General features: G+C 36.8%; 1 protein-coding gene across 10 annotated transcripts in view; it reads left to right on the top strand.

Annotated features, from left to right (window-relative positions):
- Nucleotides 1-19,854, top strand: part of DNM3 (dynamin 3) — a 573,673-nt gene that overhangs the window by 238,104 nt on the left and 315,715 nt on the right. For all 10 annotated transcript variants that reach the window (XM_060643523.3, XM_060643524.3, XM_060643514.3 and 7 more), the window contains exon 12: nucleotides 6,082-6,152. In XM_060643523.3, coding sequence (XP_060499506.1) covers nucleotides 6,082-6,152 — 71 coding nt within the window. The remainder of the gene's footprint in view (nucleotides 1-6,081; nucleotides 6,153-19,854) is intronic.

The following is a 19,854-nucleotide window of genomic DNA, read 5'->3' on the forward strand; positions in this document are numbered from 1 at the left end:
ATGTTTATTTTTACTTATTTATGAATTTTATACATGTGTTGCTATACTAACATCTTGTGTATGTTGAGAATATAAACGAGTGTAAAAGCTTTGAAGGACGACGTTTAGAAAACAGTAATAGGAATTACTTTTACTCTTGGTGCCCCATGGATTGTCATGTGCACCCCTGGCATGTATACACTCCACTCTGAAAGCCAATAATCCAGAAACATTCCACATGTTTTCTTTAAGCAGAGGTTCTTAGCTTTTAATGGGCCGACAGATGGGTATCAGGATATTCATAAATTCCTAAAATGTTATGAAGAATGTCAGTTTTTTTCCCCCTAGGTGAATGGAGAAAGCTATTCATCAACTTATCCATGGAACCTGTGATTAGATACTTAAGTATCTAACTGTTTAAACAGTTTATTTGTTTGTCTTATTGCTGCTATCCCAAGCAATTCTGTGATGAATGTCTTTATTATTTAATCTCAGAATCCTGTGAAATAATTAGGTTGACAGATATACAGAGGGTTTTAAGATTTTTTTTTTTGATACATATTGCCAGATTGCTTTCCCGAAAGATTATTCTCATTGTCACTTCTTCAACAAGTTTAAACTGTGCTAGTGTTTCAGTATACCTTCATCTACATTCATTTTCATAAAAATAATTAGAGAAAAAAATGTTTAAGAACAGCTCTTTTAGGGCACCTGGCCGGCTCAGTCAGTTAAGCATCTGACTTCGGCTCAGGTCATGACATGGGTTCGAGCCCCACGTTGGGCTCTGTGCTGACAGCTCAGAGCCTGGAGCCTGCCTCCGATTCTGTCTCCCTCTGTCTGTCTCTCTCTCTCTGCCCCTCTCCCGCTCTCACTGTGTGTGTGTGTCTCTGTCTCTCAAAAATAAATAAACATTGAAAAAAAACAGCTCTTTTAAACATGTCTATTTAGTGAATATATATATATATATATATTCACTATATATATATATATATATATACACACACACACATATATATAATATATATATATATGGCTTGTAAGGAGTGACCTTAAAATTATCTTCTAATCCTATTTAGCTCTTTTAATTCAAAAGGTTATTTTATGCGAAGGTAATTCATTAGAAAAAGCTAAGGACTGTGTGTAAATAGTAAAAGCTTCTCAAATTTAGGTGGATTTTATTCTTAGTTATTTACAAAAATGTTATAACGGGAGGCATGAAGGTTTTCAAATGCTCTTCAGTTCCAGGACACAGCTGTGACAGCATGTAGAGGACACTGGACTCAGGCCATGTGTTCTCTACAAAATAACAGCATGTTCTTGTGGAAATCACTTCTCAGGACTGTTGTTTTCTCATGTACAGCTTTGGGATGTTGGTCTATGTCATCTCAGAAGTCTCTCTAAGTTAGAATTCCAAGATTTTGTGCCTCTTAGAATTCCAAGATTTTGGAAAGGTGGAGAGGGAAAACCAGGGAAAAAGGAGAAGGCAAAATAGAAGAGAGAGAAACCACAGGGAGAGAGACACAGGCAAACTGCCACAGAGGGTGCGTGTAGGGGTGGGGTGGGGTGAGGTGGGGCGGGGTGGGGAGGGTGGAAGGAGAAAGTGAAGAGACAGGATGGAGGCCCAGTAGGTTGGGATATTTGTGACTCAGTAAAACTTGACTATCAGCTTGAGCTGTGGGATTCATTGCTACTACTTTTTATCGTTGTGCTTTGGAAGTTAATTAACCATTATTCATAGTTTTCACTTGTTTTCCAGCTTCCACACCCTTGGATAGCTACAGTAGCCAAAAAGAGGAGAAAATAGGCTTTCTGACTTAGTGGAGATAAACAAATCAATGTTAACTCATGAGCCAGTGAAATCAAGCCTGGGGCCAGATATAAAATCCTGACACCAGAAGTTCCCCCACACATCTAATGTCATGGCTGCAGTTGGACCAAGAAAACTGAAGTTCTAGTATCAACTGTACTCCTGACCTTAAGTCAATAAGATAACAGTTTTAATTCAGTGTCCATATTTTATAAAATTCAAAGGATAATATTATCCTACTTAACTCTTAGGGATCCTATGTAAAAACAATATTGAAGTAGTACAATTATTATCTTAATTACTTTGTTTTCCTATCTAAGCAGTTGTTAGCTTCATGTTTCCTGTTTCAGTTTTGCTTTACTGAAACAATGTAATCAAACTCAGCACTGTTGTTAAGATTGTGGGCTTCAGGTTCAGACTGCCTGAGTCCGAATTCCACCTCTGCTATTATTTTCTGTGCAAATAATAAGGTGCTTGACATCGTATACTTCAGTTTCCTCATCTTAAAGTGAGATAATAATGGTAGTTAACGCATAGGAATTTTATGAGGATGAAATTAAGCATCCAAATGCAGTTCTGAGTTCTTCATTAATTTTAGTTGTTTTCATTGTTTTTCCTACAGAGCTGTGGTACCTAGTATCTGTGAGAAAGAATTGCCTTTTTCTGATTTTAAGAGAAATTGTCTTTCACCTGCAACTCTGATGTAGTGATCACTTCATTCCCCAAGTGGGAGATAAGGGATGGAGCAGGTGTCTCTACTAAGTGGCCATCTCAGGTGTCCTAGTCTGACAGTTCATCAGCCAACCACTTGAAGAAGCTGGTGCTTGGCACCTATAGTACGACCTGTGCGGTAAAAACATTCATGTTCTTGGACATGTGAAGGTAGCAGTTTGCATAGATCTCAGGTTTGAGTTCTGAACTCCATGCTGCTTTGGGTTGTATGATGCTTCCAAAGTAGCTGGCCAGAGAGTGACCCATTTTCCCAGGCCTTTGTACCAGAAATGCTTTGAGGTGTTCTTGTAGTTATTTTTTAGTTAAAAAAATTTTTTTAATTTTAATGGTTTTTTTTTTTTTTATTCTTAGGGAGAGAGAGAGAGAGAGAGAGAGGGAGGGAGGGAGGTGGAAGAGGGGCAGAGAGAGAGGGAGACACAGAATCCGAAAGAGGCTCCAGGCTCTGAGCTGTCAGCACAGAGCCCAGTGCAGGGCTCAAACCCACAAGCGGTTGAGATCATGACCTGAGTCAAAGTCAGTTGCTAAACTGACTGAGCCACCCAGGAGCCCCAGGTTTTAAAAGTTTTTAAGAAATTATTACTGACCTCTGCTCTGGAAGCCTTGTGGGGGGGGGGGTGGAATTCTTCAATATTAAACATATAGACAACCATAAATCTGTGAGCTTTTTTCTAAGACATAGGTTTTTTTAAAATGTGTGCCTGCTATCATTCCAGGTGCTTCCACACGTGTAATTGCATGTTAAAGGGACTGACTTTGTGGGTGATTATTGCTAGCAGGGGTAGCTTTACTTTTTCTTTAAATATTCAATAACTGTGGGTGGAAAGGCAGTGAGAAACTCTGAGAAAGTGAAAAAATGAGAAAAAAATGTACTATTTTCCTTTTCATCCCCCACATGCGACCTGGCTCTTTTCCTAGGATGAACACAGACTCCCAGTTTCCAGGAATATGAATGAGAGCAGCCATAGTTTTTATTTTTTTTCCCACTTTTTTCCTATACTGCAGTCCAAGTTAATGTGCATGAACGGCCAAGATATTCGTGACAACCTTTGGCAATGCTGAGAATTATGTAGATATTTTGCTCTTTATGGTGGCAACAATTTATTTGTGCTTAAACATTATGGTTTATTGATGCAAACTCCTGGCCAAATGGATTTGGGAGTATAACATTTAACAGAATCTGGCTTTATTGTCGGGAGAATAGAGGCAATACCACAGACAAAGTAATAATGATGACCCCTCCTAACTCTAGAGTTTTGTTCATTAGGACAAGAAATGAAACTGTATCTGAGGATACGAAACTTTTTCATAAAAGTATGACGTTACTGACCTAATAGTGCCTGTACTGTGACTTTATATTTGGTAGTAAGGATGGATTTGGGTGATGCATTAATTTTTTTTGGCCAGGTCCCCTTGGGATTCACAGCAAGACGACCAGCTGAGATTAGCCATAAAAGCAAACCCTCAGAGCCCATAGCATTGGGTAGTGACAGAGAGACAACAATAAGCGGCCATTTACCGATTATGTGGTAATAAATTGCTCCCTTTAAAGCAAAGTCTTATTCAAGGCTGGTAGACAGTTATCAATTTATAGCCACAAATATTTACTGGGCACCTACTACGTGTATCATGCTACGTTCTGGGGATAAGAGGTGAACAAGACAAATATAACTCCTGCTTCCATGGAGCTTACTTACAGTCTTTTTAAAAAATGTTTATTTATTTTGAGAAAGAGAGCAGGGGAGGGGCAGAGAGAGAGGCAGAGAGAGAATCCTAAGCAGGCCCCACTCCCAATGTGGAGCCTGACACAGGGCTCAGTTCCATGACTGCGAGATCATGAGCTCAGCCGATATCAAGAGTCAGACACTGAAACAGCTGAGCCACCCGGGCACCCTGAGCTTACTTACAGTCTTGCGAGGAAGCAAAACATCAAACAAAATATACACAAAGAATTAATTACATTTGTGGTATATACCACAAATAAAAAGTATAAGGTACAATATACATATAAAATATAATACAATATATAGTCTATATGACAGTGTTAGCATTATCTAACCTGGTTTGGGGTGAGCGTATAGGGTGAGGATCTGGTAAGCCTTTCCTGAGGAAGTACCCTCTGGGGAACATTACATAGACCTGGTCAGTGAACTGTTATCCTGAGGGCTCTGATGCATTCAAATGTCATCTTCATTGAAGGGAGGCAGCATGAATATGCTCATCATGTTTATCAAAAGTTCGTTCAACAAAGTCAAGGTGCAGAGCTCTGGAGGTATGTAGGCAGGGATTCTGGATTTTTTTTTTTTCTTCCTATTAACAAACATTCTAGAAAGAGAAGGGACACAGTTGGGAGAACAAAAGGAAACTTAGGAAGGGGAACTCAGTTTTGAGTATCTCTGGGATAAAACTCTCTTACAGTGTCTGGTTGGTTGCTCTACCCTCTCTTATCTCCTATTGAAGAATATTTTCTACAGAGGGACTTTCCAAACCTCTGACTTAAAGTTTCTAAGTATCTCATGATTAGAACATTTTCATGTTTCATGTTTATGGGAACATGCATTCAGTTCATTCCTTGACAAATCTTGATTGTCCATGAAGTTCAAGGCACTGGGGATAGAGCATGGATACGGCAGATGGGGTCTGTATACTGAATAAGTAAAAACTTACTATGTCAGCTAGCGGTAGTGCTACAAAGGAAAATAAGGCGGTATAATAAGGTACAAACAGAGTGCTGGTTTATTTATTTTTAATTTTTTTAAATATTTATTTTTGAGAGAGACAGAAGAAGCGTGAGCAGGGGAGCTGGAGAAATAGAGAGGGAGACACAGAATCTGGAGCAGGCTCCAGGCTCTGAGCTGCCAACACAGAGCCCGACATGGGGCTTGAACTCACCAACTGCAAAATCATCACCTGAGCCCAAGTCAGGCCGACTGAGCCACCCAGGCGCCCCGAGTGCTAGTTTAGATAGTAGGGAGGATCCCTCTAAAGAAGTGATCTTTTAGCAGAGACCTGACTGAAGTTTTGCTTTGATAACCAGGCCTGTTGATCTTGAGGAAGTTTTCTATTTATTTGTATATTGCCTTTTTGAATTGGTTGATGAGATGTTACTCCTGCTTGCCTAGAAGGAGCTTAAAGAGGTAGAAGAGAAGAGGAAAAACAAGAGATAATATTGTTATTTCATGGCTAATATATAGTGCCTACAGGAACAGGAAGCTCTGAGCAGCCCGTCATTGGTACACGTGTATCCTTCTTTTGAACATTATGCCTACATTTTAGAGGACTAGAATAATCCTACATTCTGTGTTAAATTAGCAGAGTCCATGCCTATAAACTATAAACATGTTGTCTTCATGTGGGACTCAGACTTTTCATGTAGATTTTTAATTTCTGAATTTAGAGTAAAAATTGTGAGTCTAATGAAAAAAAATTGATGCAACTTCTCATTTTAACTGAAGCATCCTTTTAAGAATTAAATAAAGATAAATAATTTGTAGGCAATTACTCAGTTTTGTGTTTGAGAATATTTACGATCAGTTTTCACTGAAGGGTTTCTCTTTAACTTATAGGTACTGCTACTGATTGACATCCAAGTCTCTTACATCAACACCAACCACGAAGATTTCATTGGATTTGCAAAGTACGTAAAACAGTTGATTGCCACATGCTTTCCTCCTGATGGTTTGTCTAGGTCACACATTGTGAGTTTCCTACTACAACCATATCTCTTTTTGAGAGCACATTCTGTATCAGGATTAACTCTGAGTCAACCACGTAGGAGGTCTGAGCCTCATGGCCATGAGGCCATGTTTTCTCGATAAAGTAGTTGGCTGCTTCATTGTGCAGCATGTGAAGTCATATGTGTCTTAGATATTCATTGTTTTTGGATGGTGATCTGCAGTTTGTACTTGAACTCTCATAGATAAGCAGTAACAGATGCACATTTAAAATATGTTTGAGAACACTTTCTCACATAAATTTGAAACATCAAATGCAAGTCACAGGATACAAGCTATTTTATCATCTCTAATTCAGAATATAGAGGCCTATTTTTTTTTAAACTCTCCTTTGTAAACTTAGATGGAATCTTTTTAGATGAACATTCTCTTTTCTACAAACTATGTACACTTTATATAAACTTGTTTATATATTGCTATTCTATCATACGTGTATTCTATTATATTCTAATATTCTATTGCTGTATTCACAGATACTGTCATGTAGATATGCTTTGTTATTCAGGGTTGGTTATTCATCATGTGACATTTTCAAGACCCTGAATTCACCATTTTTCCTGCCCTTTAGTGGAACAAGTTTTTCTTGGCTTTTAAGGAATTTTGATTCTAACTCTAAACTATATTTGTGGCATGTACATGGTTCCAACTTCAGGTACATAAAACGTCTATTTTATATAAAATATAAGGCAAAGGGGCCTATGTACTGTTACTTGAACCATATATTTAAGAATAAGGACAAATAAGACATACAACACAGCAGAATGTAAAACAAATTTATTTAATTACACTCTGACTTAGAAGCAACGCTATGTAGATTATGTGATGTAAACTAAACATTGGCCTGAGGAATAATTTATAGACATGTTTTAGGGAGCAAAGGCCTAATTATCCAACAGACAATTGTCTCATTCTAAACTTGGCTGTCCTTGTGATGGCTTAACCAAGGGTTTATGTATATTTTGCATCCATTGTGTGGTAGATTAGTTTTTCTCAACTATTTTCTGTCCGTGACCTGTGTGTAAAGTTGTTAGAACACAGTGATTAATATGTTCCTTTGGTCAGTTGTCTTTTTAGCCACACTACCAACTCCAGCTTCGAGATAGGTATTTTCTCCACAGGCGCTTCACACAGACCGGTTTCCCTCCCTTTTAACCCCTGTGGCTGTCACCATATGTACTGCTCAATTCCTTCTGTGAAATCACTGGTGGGAAGAAATCGAGACTCTGATACGCTTCTCTATCCCTGGGCTTGGAGGGGGAACCTGAGAATTTCTGCCCGGTTTCCAGCATAGTCTGTGAACTCCATGTGGCCTGTGCCAAGCTCTACACTAGTTGCTAGGGGCAAAATATATAAGAAAAAGAAAAATAATTTTTTTTTTGTTTTTAGGAGCTTGCCCAATAATTGAAAAGTAGAGAGAAACACATGTAAAAAGTTATGCTGACACATTCTCCACTTACTTCAGTTGCTTCTTTGAGGAATCAAAAAGAACAGCAAACCCTTGAGTCATTTGAAATAATGAGAATGCTGCCTTTAATACTGATTTTTATTGGTTACAAATGCCAGTTAGGTTCTTATGAAAATGTAGCAGATGTAGATGTAAACTTGACACCATAACTTAAAAGTGAAAAGGATGTTGCAATGCTGCCCTGTTGTGGTACCTGATTTAAGGAGGAAACGTAAAAAAAATCATAATGAGTTTGGAAGGATTCACGTTTTTTTGAACAAGTTTTGTAATCAGTACTATGATTTAAATTTCACCCCTATAGTCTTCTGGAACCATTTCCCCCTAGATTACTCTTTTATTTATTTTTAAAGATAAATGGTCCAGTGTTTATTTTCTCCAGTAAATTTCAGTATTTTCTACCTCAGAAGCTGTTCAAATACAGTATTATATGGACTGGATTTTCAAAGGCATGTAATTTTGCAAATGTAAATACTTTCAAATTCAGCCTTTTGATGCAGTCTCTCTGTAATCCAGGTGACTGCCCCACTTTTCCAGCAGTGACATAGACTATGAACATTTATGATGGAGAAAAAAGAAGCATTGTTCAAACTGCTTTAGAAACCTAGCAACTTTGCACATTTTTCATCTAATTTAAACTGCACATCTAAACTTTCTTTTAAGGGACTGATCTGGGAATCAACAGTCTGGATATTTTTCCCAGGGTTTGTCACTGGTGAGCTTTGGGTTTTGGCAAGTCGTTTAGCCTTTCTGTATCTCAGTTTACTGCCCTATCAAATGGAGTAATAAATAATCCCTGTCTTGTGTACCTTTGAGGGTTGTTGGAAGATCAGATTATTGAAGTTATATGAAAGTGCTTTTGAAAACTGTGGTGTAGCCTGTAAAAGTGAGAGTTACACACACACACACACACACACACACACACAGAGTGAGGGAGGAGAGCAAGAGAGAGAGATACACAGAGGAATTTGATTACTAGTTGTACCATTTTACTTTATTATGAAATTTATGATGCCTGGAGTATGATTGCTACTGGAATTTTTTTTAGTTGCTGATATTGTCTCCAAATGAGACTCAGAGGTAAATGTTCTTTCCATTTGTATGCTGAGCTGGAGTATATTTCAGTGTGACATGGGATAATTATGAATATGAAGAAATGTTCATTTCAAAATCACTTAAGAGGTTGTGGTATTTTTTTGTACTTTTAAAAATTAAAAAAATATGGTTGTAGCTATAAATTTTAAAGTTGGCAGGAATGCTGTTTCCATCAAAGAAGAAAAGTCAAGCCATATTTGAAGACAATTATGTAAGTATTTTTAAGTTCCAAAGATAGAAAATTAAGGTCTGGAGTTGAGGAAAAATAAGCATTTATTTCATGAGATTTTTAGAGAGTTGCCAAAAGAGGGGGGGCACCTCTCAGATTTATAGGATGGTGATAGACATAGCATTTTACACACACACACACACACACATATACTTTTTTTCAACTGGGATGACTGTTGTTCTAAAAATTAAAAAAAAACAAATTGTTAAAACTAGATTAACAGAATATTACTTCTCAGAGTAGCATTCAGAACATCTCAAACTTCTCCCTTCTGCTATAGACCTTATTCTGCTCTGCTGAATGTGTGGAACTTTTTTTTCATCTCCCAGCTATTTGTTAAACGTGGACCGTAAAATATGTACCATGTGTAATGTGTCCAAGTAAGCACTGCTGTAGGCTTGCTTTGGAATTTCCTGATTTCTGAAAGCTTGATCTTTCAACTGTAATATAGTTTCTGAACCTAAAAGTCCTATATTTCAGGAGAAAATGTCAACTTTCCTCATGACTTAAAGATTTTAACTTATCATTCTTATCTGTTGGAAAAAAAAACCAACCCTACATTCTGTTTTTTTTTTTTTGTTTTTTTTTTTTTTTTACACAGTACTAGTTCTTGTTATTTAAGAAAGCAAAAGCTAGTCCAGTTGTTCTTTTATTCACTTCTTCTCATTTTCTGTTATCCTGCTATATTTGAGTAGAAAAGCAAACGTGTTAGCAGAATGCCTTGGGAAGTGAACTTTCACATTCTTGTGTTCTTCTTCGTTTGTTCTATGGGCACAATTTGCCTTTCTGAGTTACTGAGACTTATGAAGTTCAGTGGTTTAAGAGAAAAATGGGCTCCAGATACAGACCGTTAGAGTAGTATCTCTATGCCACCAGCAGCAGCCCAAGGTTTGTTTTTCAATCTGCTGGGTGGGTAGATCTCAACACCTGTTTTTTCATGGTTGAAATTATATAGTGTGCAGATTTCAGTTCTTGTTACATGAGTACCATGAAAATTCTGTTGGTTGTAATATTCATTTTATCTCTTTCTTGATCCTCTGGAATGTCTCTGTTGCCATTTTCCTGAAGGTGGTATATGGGAACCTTGGCATCAAATTCCAGAGCAATCTGGGTTTTTCCTTTTTTGTTCTTTTTTTCCCCTCCAATACATAACTGCATTCTATCATAATAGGGTTTCTAGTTCCTATTCTTACATGAGAATGTTCTCTCGCTTGTGGAATCAAAATTTAGGTATTGTAGCAAGATTGTTCTTTTGATTCTTATGCAAATTCAGGAATTGCTTGCTTACTGGGACTAGTACCAGGTAGAAATACAGGGTTGAACAACTCACAAGGGCATCATTAGTATCACCAATTCAAATAAGTCATGAATTCTGTTTCAAGGACCATTTTAAAAATAAGCAGACTTCAACTTTGCTCTTTTATTCTCAAATCTGTTATGTTGAACTTTATCTTCATCCTTAAAATGGATCTTAAGAAGTGAGTCATCCTTCTTTGATAAGCCCCCAGGTTCTGGAGGGTGTTCTTGCATAATATTTAGCTTGTGATGACTTCACTAAATACCCTGCAGGGGGAATTGACATCATGTAGTTTTCTTCTCCTTTTGGCTTCAATCCGATTGGGTGGAGCCAGGCCGGCATGTGATAAGCTGCACTCTTGGGACTCTCAGCAAGTGTTCATAATCTTCTTGGGATAATGTAAAAGAACATTCTGAAAGAGCTTCTTAACTCCAGAGTGATGTTGTCCAATAGAACTTTCTGAATGGGTGGAAATACTTTATAATCTGTGCTGTCCAATACAGTAGCCACTAGGCACGTGTATCTACTGCATAGCTTAAATGTGGCTCACAAAACAGAAGAAATAAAACGAAATGAAAATTAAATTAAATTTTAATTACTTAAAGTTTTGATTTATATAGCCACATTTGGCTACCAGCAACTCTATTGGATAGTATAGTCCTAGAGTATGGTGAATCCAACTGATTGCTCTGAGTCCTTCATCAGTGAGCCATACTTTACTGGTGGGTTGGTGGTGGTACAGTGGTAGCTACTGGAAGAGAAGAAGGAGATAACTTTGTTAGCTGCTGCTAAGCAAATCCGAAGTTTTAGGAGTATGCAGTCAACTCTGAATGCTCTGTCACCAGAGTGTAAATGATGGGCCTTTCCCTTAAACTGCTTTAGTCCGTATGTTGCCATTTTACTAGTATTTTTTCTATCGTCATTACTACTAAAGTTTCATCTAATTCCAAGTCTCCTCTACAATCTAAGCATAGTGGTGCAGGGAGAGGCATACCCTAACATTTGCCATGGAATCTGTGTCTCTGAGGGACTCCATTTCCTTGATTCACTTGAACCCTGTATGGATTGACTTAGAGTCAATCTTTGACTGCGACTCCCCTTTTTTCTTTCTCACTTCTTTTTCACTTTTCAGCCTACTGCAGTCCTGTTTCTACCACACTACTCTACTGAGACTGCTTTTGGCTGAGACAAACAGTTAATCCAATAGACAATTCTGAGTCCTTTTACACCTTAACCATTTCTTGTTGAGGTCTGTCCCTTTGCTTCAGTACCCTTCCACTGGCTCCTGGTTTCCCTTTCTGTTCTAGCCACTCCTTCTCAGTTTTATTTATTTATTTATTTATTTATTTATTTATTTATTTAAAAAAAATTTTTTTTAACGTTTATTTATTTTTGAGACAGAGAGAGACAGAGCATGAACAGGGGAGGGTCAGAGAGAGGGAGGCACAGAATCTGAAACAGGCTCCAGGCTCTGAGCTGTCAGCACAGAGCCCGACGCGGGGCTCGAACTCATGGACCACGAGATCACTACCTGAGCCAAAGTCGGACGCTCAACCGACTGAGCCACCCAGGTGCCCCTCCTTCTCAGTTTTATTTTGGAGCTCTTTATCCTCTGATCATGGCTTAAAAACTGTTTTTTTTATCACTATTTTTTAATAGATCTTCTTCTTTTCTCATTGCACCATCCCTGACCGATACCTCCCACTACATTGGTTTCATTTACCACCTTTTTCTGATGATTCTAAATCTAGAACTGTATTCCAGAGCTTTTTCCTGGACTGTGTACCATATTCTACTACATACTAGGCATCTTTACTTGTATAGCCTATGGAAACCTCAACCAAATATTCCTAAATTAAACTCATCATGTGATCTTAGAATTTACTCCTCCTCCATTGTTCTTTCTCTCTGTGGATGGTACCTCCCAGTTGTTCAAACCAGAAACCTGAGCATCATCCTCTACTCCTTCTTCTCATCTTTGTTTCCCACCATCTTTACCAAGTCCATTTGATTCTGCCTCTGTAATAGCTTTTGAATTTGTCTATTTCTTCCTGTCATCATCACTAATGTACTAAAGTTAGCCTTCTCTTGCCTGGGTTACTACAACAGTCTCCCTGCCTCTCGTCTTGTTCATTATCATTCTTTCTGGGTCGCCCTGTTATTTTCAGAATAAAGTCTAAATTCATTGGTGTGGTTTCCAAGGTCCTGTGGAATCTATCTTCTGATTACCTCTTGAGCTTGTTCTATCGTCACTATTTATCTCTATCCTATTCCCTAGCTCTGTGCTCTAGCCAGACTGACCACTGTGTACTGTACTCTTGCTGCAGCACATGTCTGTGGCACACTTTGTCAAATTATTTAAATACCCTGTTGCAGAAAACCATTAATAATCTAGTTAAAAATAACCTTGGTATCAAACTATGATTTCGTAAATATTTCCTAAGAAACCACTATAAACACTGGGCTAGGTAATGTCAGTGGTGAGAGAGGTAAAGATACTAAGATCAATGCAACACACCATCAGCCATCAAGGAGCATAAGTTGTTGGAGGCGAGTTAGAGACCTGCCTATAATGAAGTCCTGTTTATGTAATTCAGGCACAGACCAAGAACTTTCGGAGTTCCTGGGAAAGAAAGATAACTGGAACCTTCTAAGAAGGCATAATCCAGAAATGGTACCTGATTGACTTTGAAGGTTGGGCAGGACTCCAACAGTCAGAGGGAGGGGGTTGAAGCTGGCTGTTTCCTGTCTTCCTTGCTTAAGAGTCAATACTACCCATTTCAGGGAGGTAATTTTTACTAAATAACTGCTTTGATCATGCCATTTGCTGGCTCTGAAACTTTGAATATTTTTGCTGCCTCTAAGGTAGTGGCCAAGTTCTTCATAATTGGCCTCAACATACAGTTATTGTACTAGATGGCTTTTAAGGTCATTTTACAAACCTGAGTCTATGATTATATAATTTTACCATAATAGTTTTACTTTCCACAACTTCCCTACATGCCTCATTTTTCTACCTCCTGGCTTTGCTAATACTACTCCATTCTCTTGGAATGCATTTGGTTGTCTTCCTTTATTACAGCTTAACCTCTTTTCAAGTTTTCTGTGAAAATCTTAAGTCACATTAGACCAAAATAATCTTTCTTTTCTTTGAACATTTGGAGCAATTACTATGCATAGGACTTATTTGGAAAATGGTCACACGCCCCCTTGGCACTCTCTTTTATTATTTGAATCTTTTATTGTATGTGTATGTGTATAGAAATGAATATGCAGAATAAATTTTGAGCTAAAAGGTAATATGGGTTTTTTTCTTTCAGTGAATTTCATTGTACTCTTATTTTTACAAAAATTTAAACCTCTTATTATACCATTTTAAAATCATTAGGTCTTAGAAAATTAAACTGAATAAACCTAATGTGTATGTTTGGCAAAACCTTCCACAATGACTTGTGTGTAATAGAAATTTATATAATTAACAACAAACACACACACAGAGTAAGAAGATATAAGGTAATTAATATCCTACATTTGGAACAGAAGCTCTTTTTTTTAGCTTTCTGTTATATCTTCATATATTTATTCTTTTTTTAAAATTAAATTCTAGTTAACACAGTGCAATATTGGTTTTAGGAGTAAAATTTGGTGATTCATCACTTACATACAGCACCCATTGCTCATCACAAGTGCCCTCTTAGTACCCATCACCCATCTAGCCCATCTCCTACTTGCCTCCCTCCATCAACCCTCAGTTTGTTCTGTATCATTAAGGATCTCTTGTGGTTTGTTTCCCTCTCTTCTCTCCCCCACCCTTTACCTATGTTCACCTGTTTTGTTTCTTAAACTCCACATGTAAGAAATCATATGGTATTTGTCTTTCTCTGGTTGACTTATTTCATTTAGCATTGTATATTCTAGCTCCATCCACGTCATTGCAAATGGAAAGATTTCATTCTTTTTGATGTCTCAGTAATATTCCCATATCATATATTATATACACACACACACACATACACACACACACGCATGCACACACGCATCTTCTTCATCCATTCATCAGTTGATGGACATTTGGGTTCTCTCCATAGTTTGGCTATTGTTGATAGTGCTGCTATAAACATTGGGGTGCATGTACCCCTTTGAATCTGTATTTTTGTATCCTTTGGATAAATACATAGTAGTGCAGTTGATGGATCATAAGGTAGTTCCATTTTTAGTTTCTTGAGGAACCTCCATACTGTTCTCCAGAGTGGCTGCACCAGTTTGCATTCTTACCAACCGTGCAAGGAGGGTTCCCATTTCTCCACATTCTTGTCAACAACTGTTGTTTCTTGTGTTGTTAATTTTAGCCATTTTGACAGGTGTGAGGTGGTATCTCATTGTGGTTTTGATTTATTTTGTCCAACCATCTGGATGTCTTCTTTGGGAAAATGTCTATTCATGTCTTTTGCCCATTTCTTAACTGGGTTATTTGGTTTTTGGACATTGAGTATGGTAAATTCTTTACAGATCTTGGATGTTAACTCTTTATCAGATACATCATTTGCAAATTATCTTCTCCCATTCTGTAGGCTGCCTTTCAGTTTTATTGATTGTTTCCTTTGTAGTGCAGAAGCTTTTTATCTTGATGCAGTACCAATACTTCATGTATTTATTCTTATAGAGCTTATTCTATGTTATTTGTGTTTTGTGTATGTATCTCACTACCTACGCTAGGAAAATTGGAGGCTTTTTCATGTTTATATCTTCTACAGAGTGCCTTGAAGATAACTTGGTGCCCTAAAACTTTTGACTTACGTCAAATTAAAGAATTATATATAGGTATGTTTTCAGTATTGCAGATATAACCAATTAAGTTACCTATCACCAAGAATATCTCCAAAGGCTTAAATTAACTTACAAGTCCTTACATGGTTTCTCATGAGTACATTTTAATTTTTATTTATTTATATTTTTAATTTAATTTAATTTATGTTTTTAGTTTATTTTTTAAAATTCAAGTATAATTAGCATACAGTATTATATTGGTTTCAGGTGTACAATTCCGTACATTTCTCAGGGCTTATCAAGACAAGTGTACTCTTAATCCCCTTTATCTGTTTCACTCATCCCCCACCAACCTCCTCTCTGGCAACCACCAGTTGGTTCTCTTTATTTAAGAATGTTTTTTATTGTTTGTCTCTTTTATCTTTGTGTGTTCATTTGCTTTGTTTCTTAAATTCCATATGTGAGTGAAATCATATGGTATTTGTCTTTCTCTGCCTGACTTACTTCAGTTAGCATAATACCTTCTAGGTCCATCCATGTTGTTGCAAATGGCAAGATTTCATTCTTTTTAATGACTGAGTAATGATCCACTGTGTGTGTGTGTGTGTGTGTGTGTGTGTGTGTGTGTGTGTGTAAAACATCTTTATTCATTTATCTATCAATGGAAATTTGGGTTGTTACCATATCTTGACTTGTGTAAATAATACTGCAATAAACATAAAAGTGCATATATCTTTTCGAATTGTGTTTTTGTTTCTGTTGGGCAAATACCATTTAGTGGAATTACTGGATCATATGGTAATTCTATTTTAAATTTTTTGAGGAATCTCCATAATGTTTTCCTCAGTGGCTATACCAGGCTGCTTTCCCACCAACACTGCATGAGGCTTCCTGTTTCTCTACATCTTCACTAGTACTTATTATTTCTTCTGTTTTTGCTTGGAGCCATTCTGACAGGTATAAACTGATATTTCATTGTGGTTTTGATTTGCATTTCCTTGATGATTAGTGATGTTGAGCATCTTTTCATGTGTCTGTTGGCTATCTGTATATCTTCCTTGGAAAAATGTCTAATCAGTTCCTCTGCCCATTTTTAAATTGGATTATTTGGTTTTGGGGTGTTAAGTTGTAGAAGTGCTTTATGTATGTTGTATATGTACCTTAATAAGATATATCATTTGCAACTATCTCTTCCCATTCAGTAGGTTTTCTTTTCATTTTGTTGATGGTTTACTTTCTGTGCAGAAGCTTTTTATTTTGGTGTAGTCCCAGCAGTTTAATTTTACCTTTGTGTCCCTTGCCAAGGGACACATATCTAGAAAATGTTTCTATAGCTGATGTCAAAGAAGTTACTGCCTATGTTATTTTCCTGGGAATTTTATGGTTTCAGGTCTCACATTTAGGTCTTTAAATCATTTTGAGTTTATTTTTGTGTATGTTATGAGAAAGTGGTCCAGTTTCATTCTTTCACATGTAGTTGTCCAGTTTTCCCAACACCATTTGTTGAAGAGACTATCTTTTTCCCTTTGTATTTTCTTGCCTCGTTTGTTGTAAACTAATTTAACATAAAAGCATGGGTTTATTTCTGGGCTTTCTTTTCTGTTCCATTGATCTATGTGTCTCTTTTTGCGCATATACCATACTGTTTTGATTATTACAGCTTTGTAGTGTAGATATCTTAAAGCCTAGGATTGTGATACTTCCTGCTTTGTTTTTCTTTGTCAAGATTACTTTGGCCACTCAGGGTCTCTTGTGGTTTCATACAAATGTTAATATTATTTGTTCTAGTTCTGTGAAAAGTGCTATTTGTATTGATAGATCTGGATTGCATGAAATCTGTAGATTGCTTTGGGTAGTATGGATATTTTAACAAAATTCCAATCCATGAGCATGGAATATCTTTCCAGTTGTTTGTGTTATCTTTAATTTCTTTCATCAGCGTTTTATAATAATCAGAGTATGGGTCTTTCACCTCCTTGGTTAAGTTTATTCTTTGGTATTTTATTCTTTTTGGTGAAATTATAAATGGGCTTGTTTTCTAAATTTCTCTATTTGCTATTTCATTATTAGTTGATAGAAATGCAACAGATTTCCATATATTAATTTTGTATCCTGAGTCTACTGAATTCATCTTTAGTTCTAGTAGTTTTTTGTGGATTCTTTAAGGCTTTTTCTGTATAGTATCATGTCATCTGCAAATAGTGACAGTTTTACTTCTTCCTTACAATCTGGATACTTTTTACTTCTTTTTGTTGGATTTTTTGTTTGGGTAGAACTTTCAGTACTATGTTTTTCTTTTTTTTTTTTTAAGTTTATTTATTTATTTTGAAAGAGAGAGAGAGAGAGAGCAGGGGAGGGGCAGAGAGAGAGAAGAGAGAGAATCCCAAGCAGGCTTCGTGCTGTCAGTGCAGAGCCCTTTGTGGGGCTATAATTTATGAACTATGAGATCATGACCTAAGCTGAAGTCCAGAGTCAGCTGCTTACCAACTGAACCACTCAGGCATCCTCCAGTACTATGTTGAACAAAAGTGGTGAGAGTGGACATCCTGGTCTTGCTCCTGCTCTTAGAGGAAAAGCTCTTGGTTTTTCACCATTGATTATGATATTAGCGGTGTGTTTTTCACATAAGGCCTTTATTATGTTGAGGTGTGTTCCCTCTAAACCTACTCTGTTGACAGTTTTTATCATGAATGGATGTTGTAGTTTCTCAAATGCTTTTTCTGCATGTATTGAAATGATTATATTGTTTGTCTCTCGTCAGTGTGATGTATCACATTGATTTATTTGCAAGTATGAACCACTGGAATAAATCCCACTTGATCATGGTGAATTTAATGTATTGTTGAATTTGGTTTGCTAATATTTTGTTGAGGATTTTTGCATCTATGTTCATCAGAGATATTGGCTTATAGTTTTCTCTTTTTGTAGTGCCCTTTTCTGGTTTTAGTATGAGGGTAATGCTGGCCTCAGAGTGAATTTGGAAGCTTTCTTTCCTCTTCTATTATTTGGAATAGTTTGAGAAGAATAGGTATTAACTCTACTTTAAATGTTTGGTAGAATTCACCTGTGAGGCCATCTGGTCTTGACTTTTTTTGTTCGTTTTGAGGTTTTTGATTCAATTTCACTGCTGGTAATGGGTATGTTCAAATTTTCTATTTCTTCCTGATTCACTTTTGGAAGGTTATATGTTTCTAGGAATTTATCCACGTCTTGTAGGTTGTCCAGTGTGTTGGCATATAATTTTGCATAATATTCTTTTATAATCCTTTGTATTTCTGTGGTATTGATTGTTATTTCTCCTTCATTTCTGATTTTATTTATTTATTTGAATCCTCTTCTTTTTTCGATGAGTCTGGGTAAAGTTTTATCAGTTTTGTCAGTGTTTTGTCAGTGTTTTCCAAGAACAAGTTCTGGTTTCATTAATCTATTCTATTGGGTTTTTTTTTATCTCTATTTCATTTGTTTTTGCTCTAATTTTTATTATTTTCTTCCTTGTACTAGCTTTGAGCTTTGTTTTTCTAGCTCCTGTAAGTGTAAGATTAGGTTGCTTATTTGAAATTTTCCTTGCTTCTTGAGGTAGGCCTGCACTGCTATAATCATCCCTTTTTGAGCCACTTTTGCTGCATCCCAAAAATTTCAGAACGTTGTGTTTTCATTTTCATTTCTCTCCATGTATTTTTGTTTTAATTTCCTTTTTGATTTCTTGGTTGATGCATTCATCATTATGTAGCCTCCATGTATTTAGGTGCTTTCCACATTTTTTCTTGTGATTGATTTCTATTTTCACACCATTGTGGTCAGAAAAGAACCATGATATGATTTCAGTCTTTTTGAATTTGTGGACCCTTGTTTTGTGGCCTAACATGTGATCTTCTCTGGAGAATATTTCATTTGCACTTGAAAAGAATATGTATTCCACTGTTTTTAGATGGAGTAATCTAAATATATCTTTTAGATCCATTTGGTTTAATGCGTCATTCAAAGACACTGTTGCCTTGTTAATATTCTGCCTAGGTGATCTGTTGATGTAAGTGGGTTGTTACAGCTCACTACTATTGTTGTATGACTGTCAGTTTTTTTCCTTTATGTATGTTAATGGTTGCTTTATGTATTTAGTTGTTCCTACGTTGAGTGCACAAATATTTACAATTGTTATATCCTCTTGCTGGATTGTTGCCCTTATCATTATGTAGTGTCCTTCTTTGTCTTTTTTATAGTCTTTGTTTTAAAGTCTGTTTTGTCTGAGAAAAATATTGCTGCCCCAGCTTTCTTTTTGCTTCCATTTGCATGGTAAATGCTTTTTCCACCCCTTTACTTTCAATCTGCATGAATCGTTAGGTCTGAAGCCAGTTTCTTGTAGTTAGCTCATAGATGGGTCTTACTTTTTTTTTTCTTAACATTTATTTATTTTTGAGAGACAGAGACAGGCAGAGCATGAGCAGGGAAGGGGAAAGAGAGAGAGATACAGAATCTGAAGCAAGCTCCAGGCTCTGAGCCGTTCGTTGGCACAGAGCCCGACACAGGGCTCGAACTCACGAACTGTGAGACCATGACCTGAGCTGAAGTCGGAAGCTCAACCGACTGAGCCACCCAGGCACCCTGATGGGTCTTGCTTTTTTATCTGTCACCCTGTGTCTTTTGATTAGAGTCCATTTACATTCAAAGTAATTATTGACAGGTATGTACCTATTGCCACTTAGTTACTTGTTTTATGATTGTTTTTGTAGTTCTTCTCTGTTCCTTACTTCTCTTGCT

This window comes from Panthera onca, chromosome F1 (assembly GCF_046562875.1).
Source record: "Panthera onca isolate mPanOnc1 chromosome F1, mPanOnc1 haplotype 2, whole genome shotgun sequence".
NCBI lineage: Eukaryota > Metazoa > Chordata > Mammalia > Carnivora > Felidae > Panthera > Panthera onca.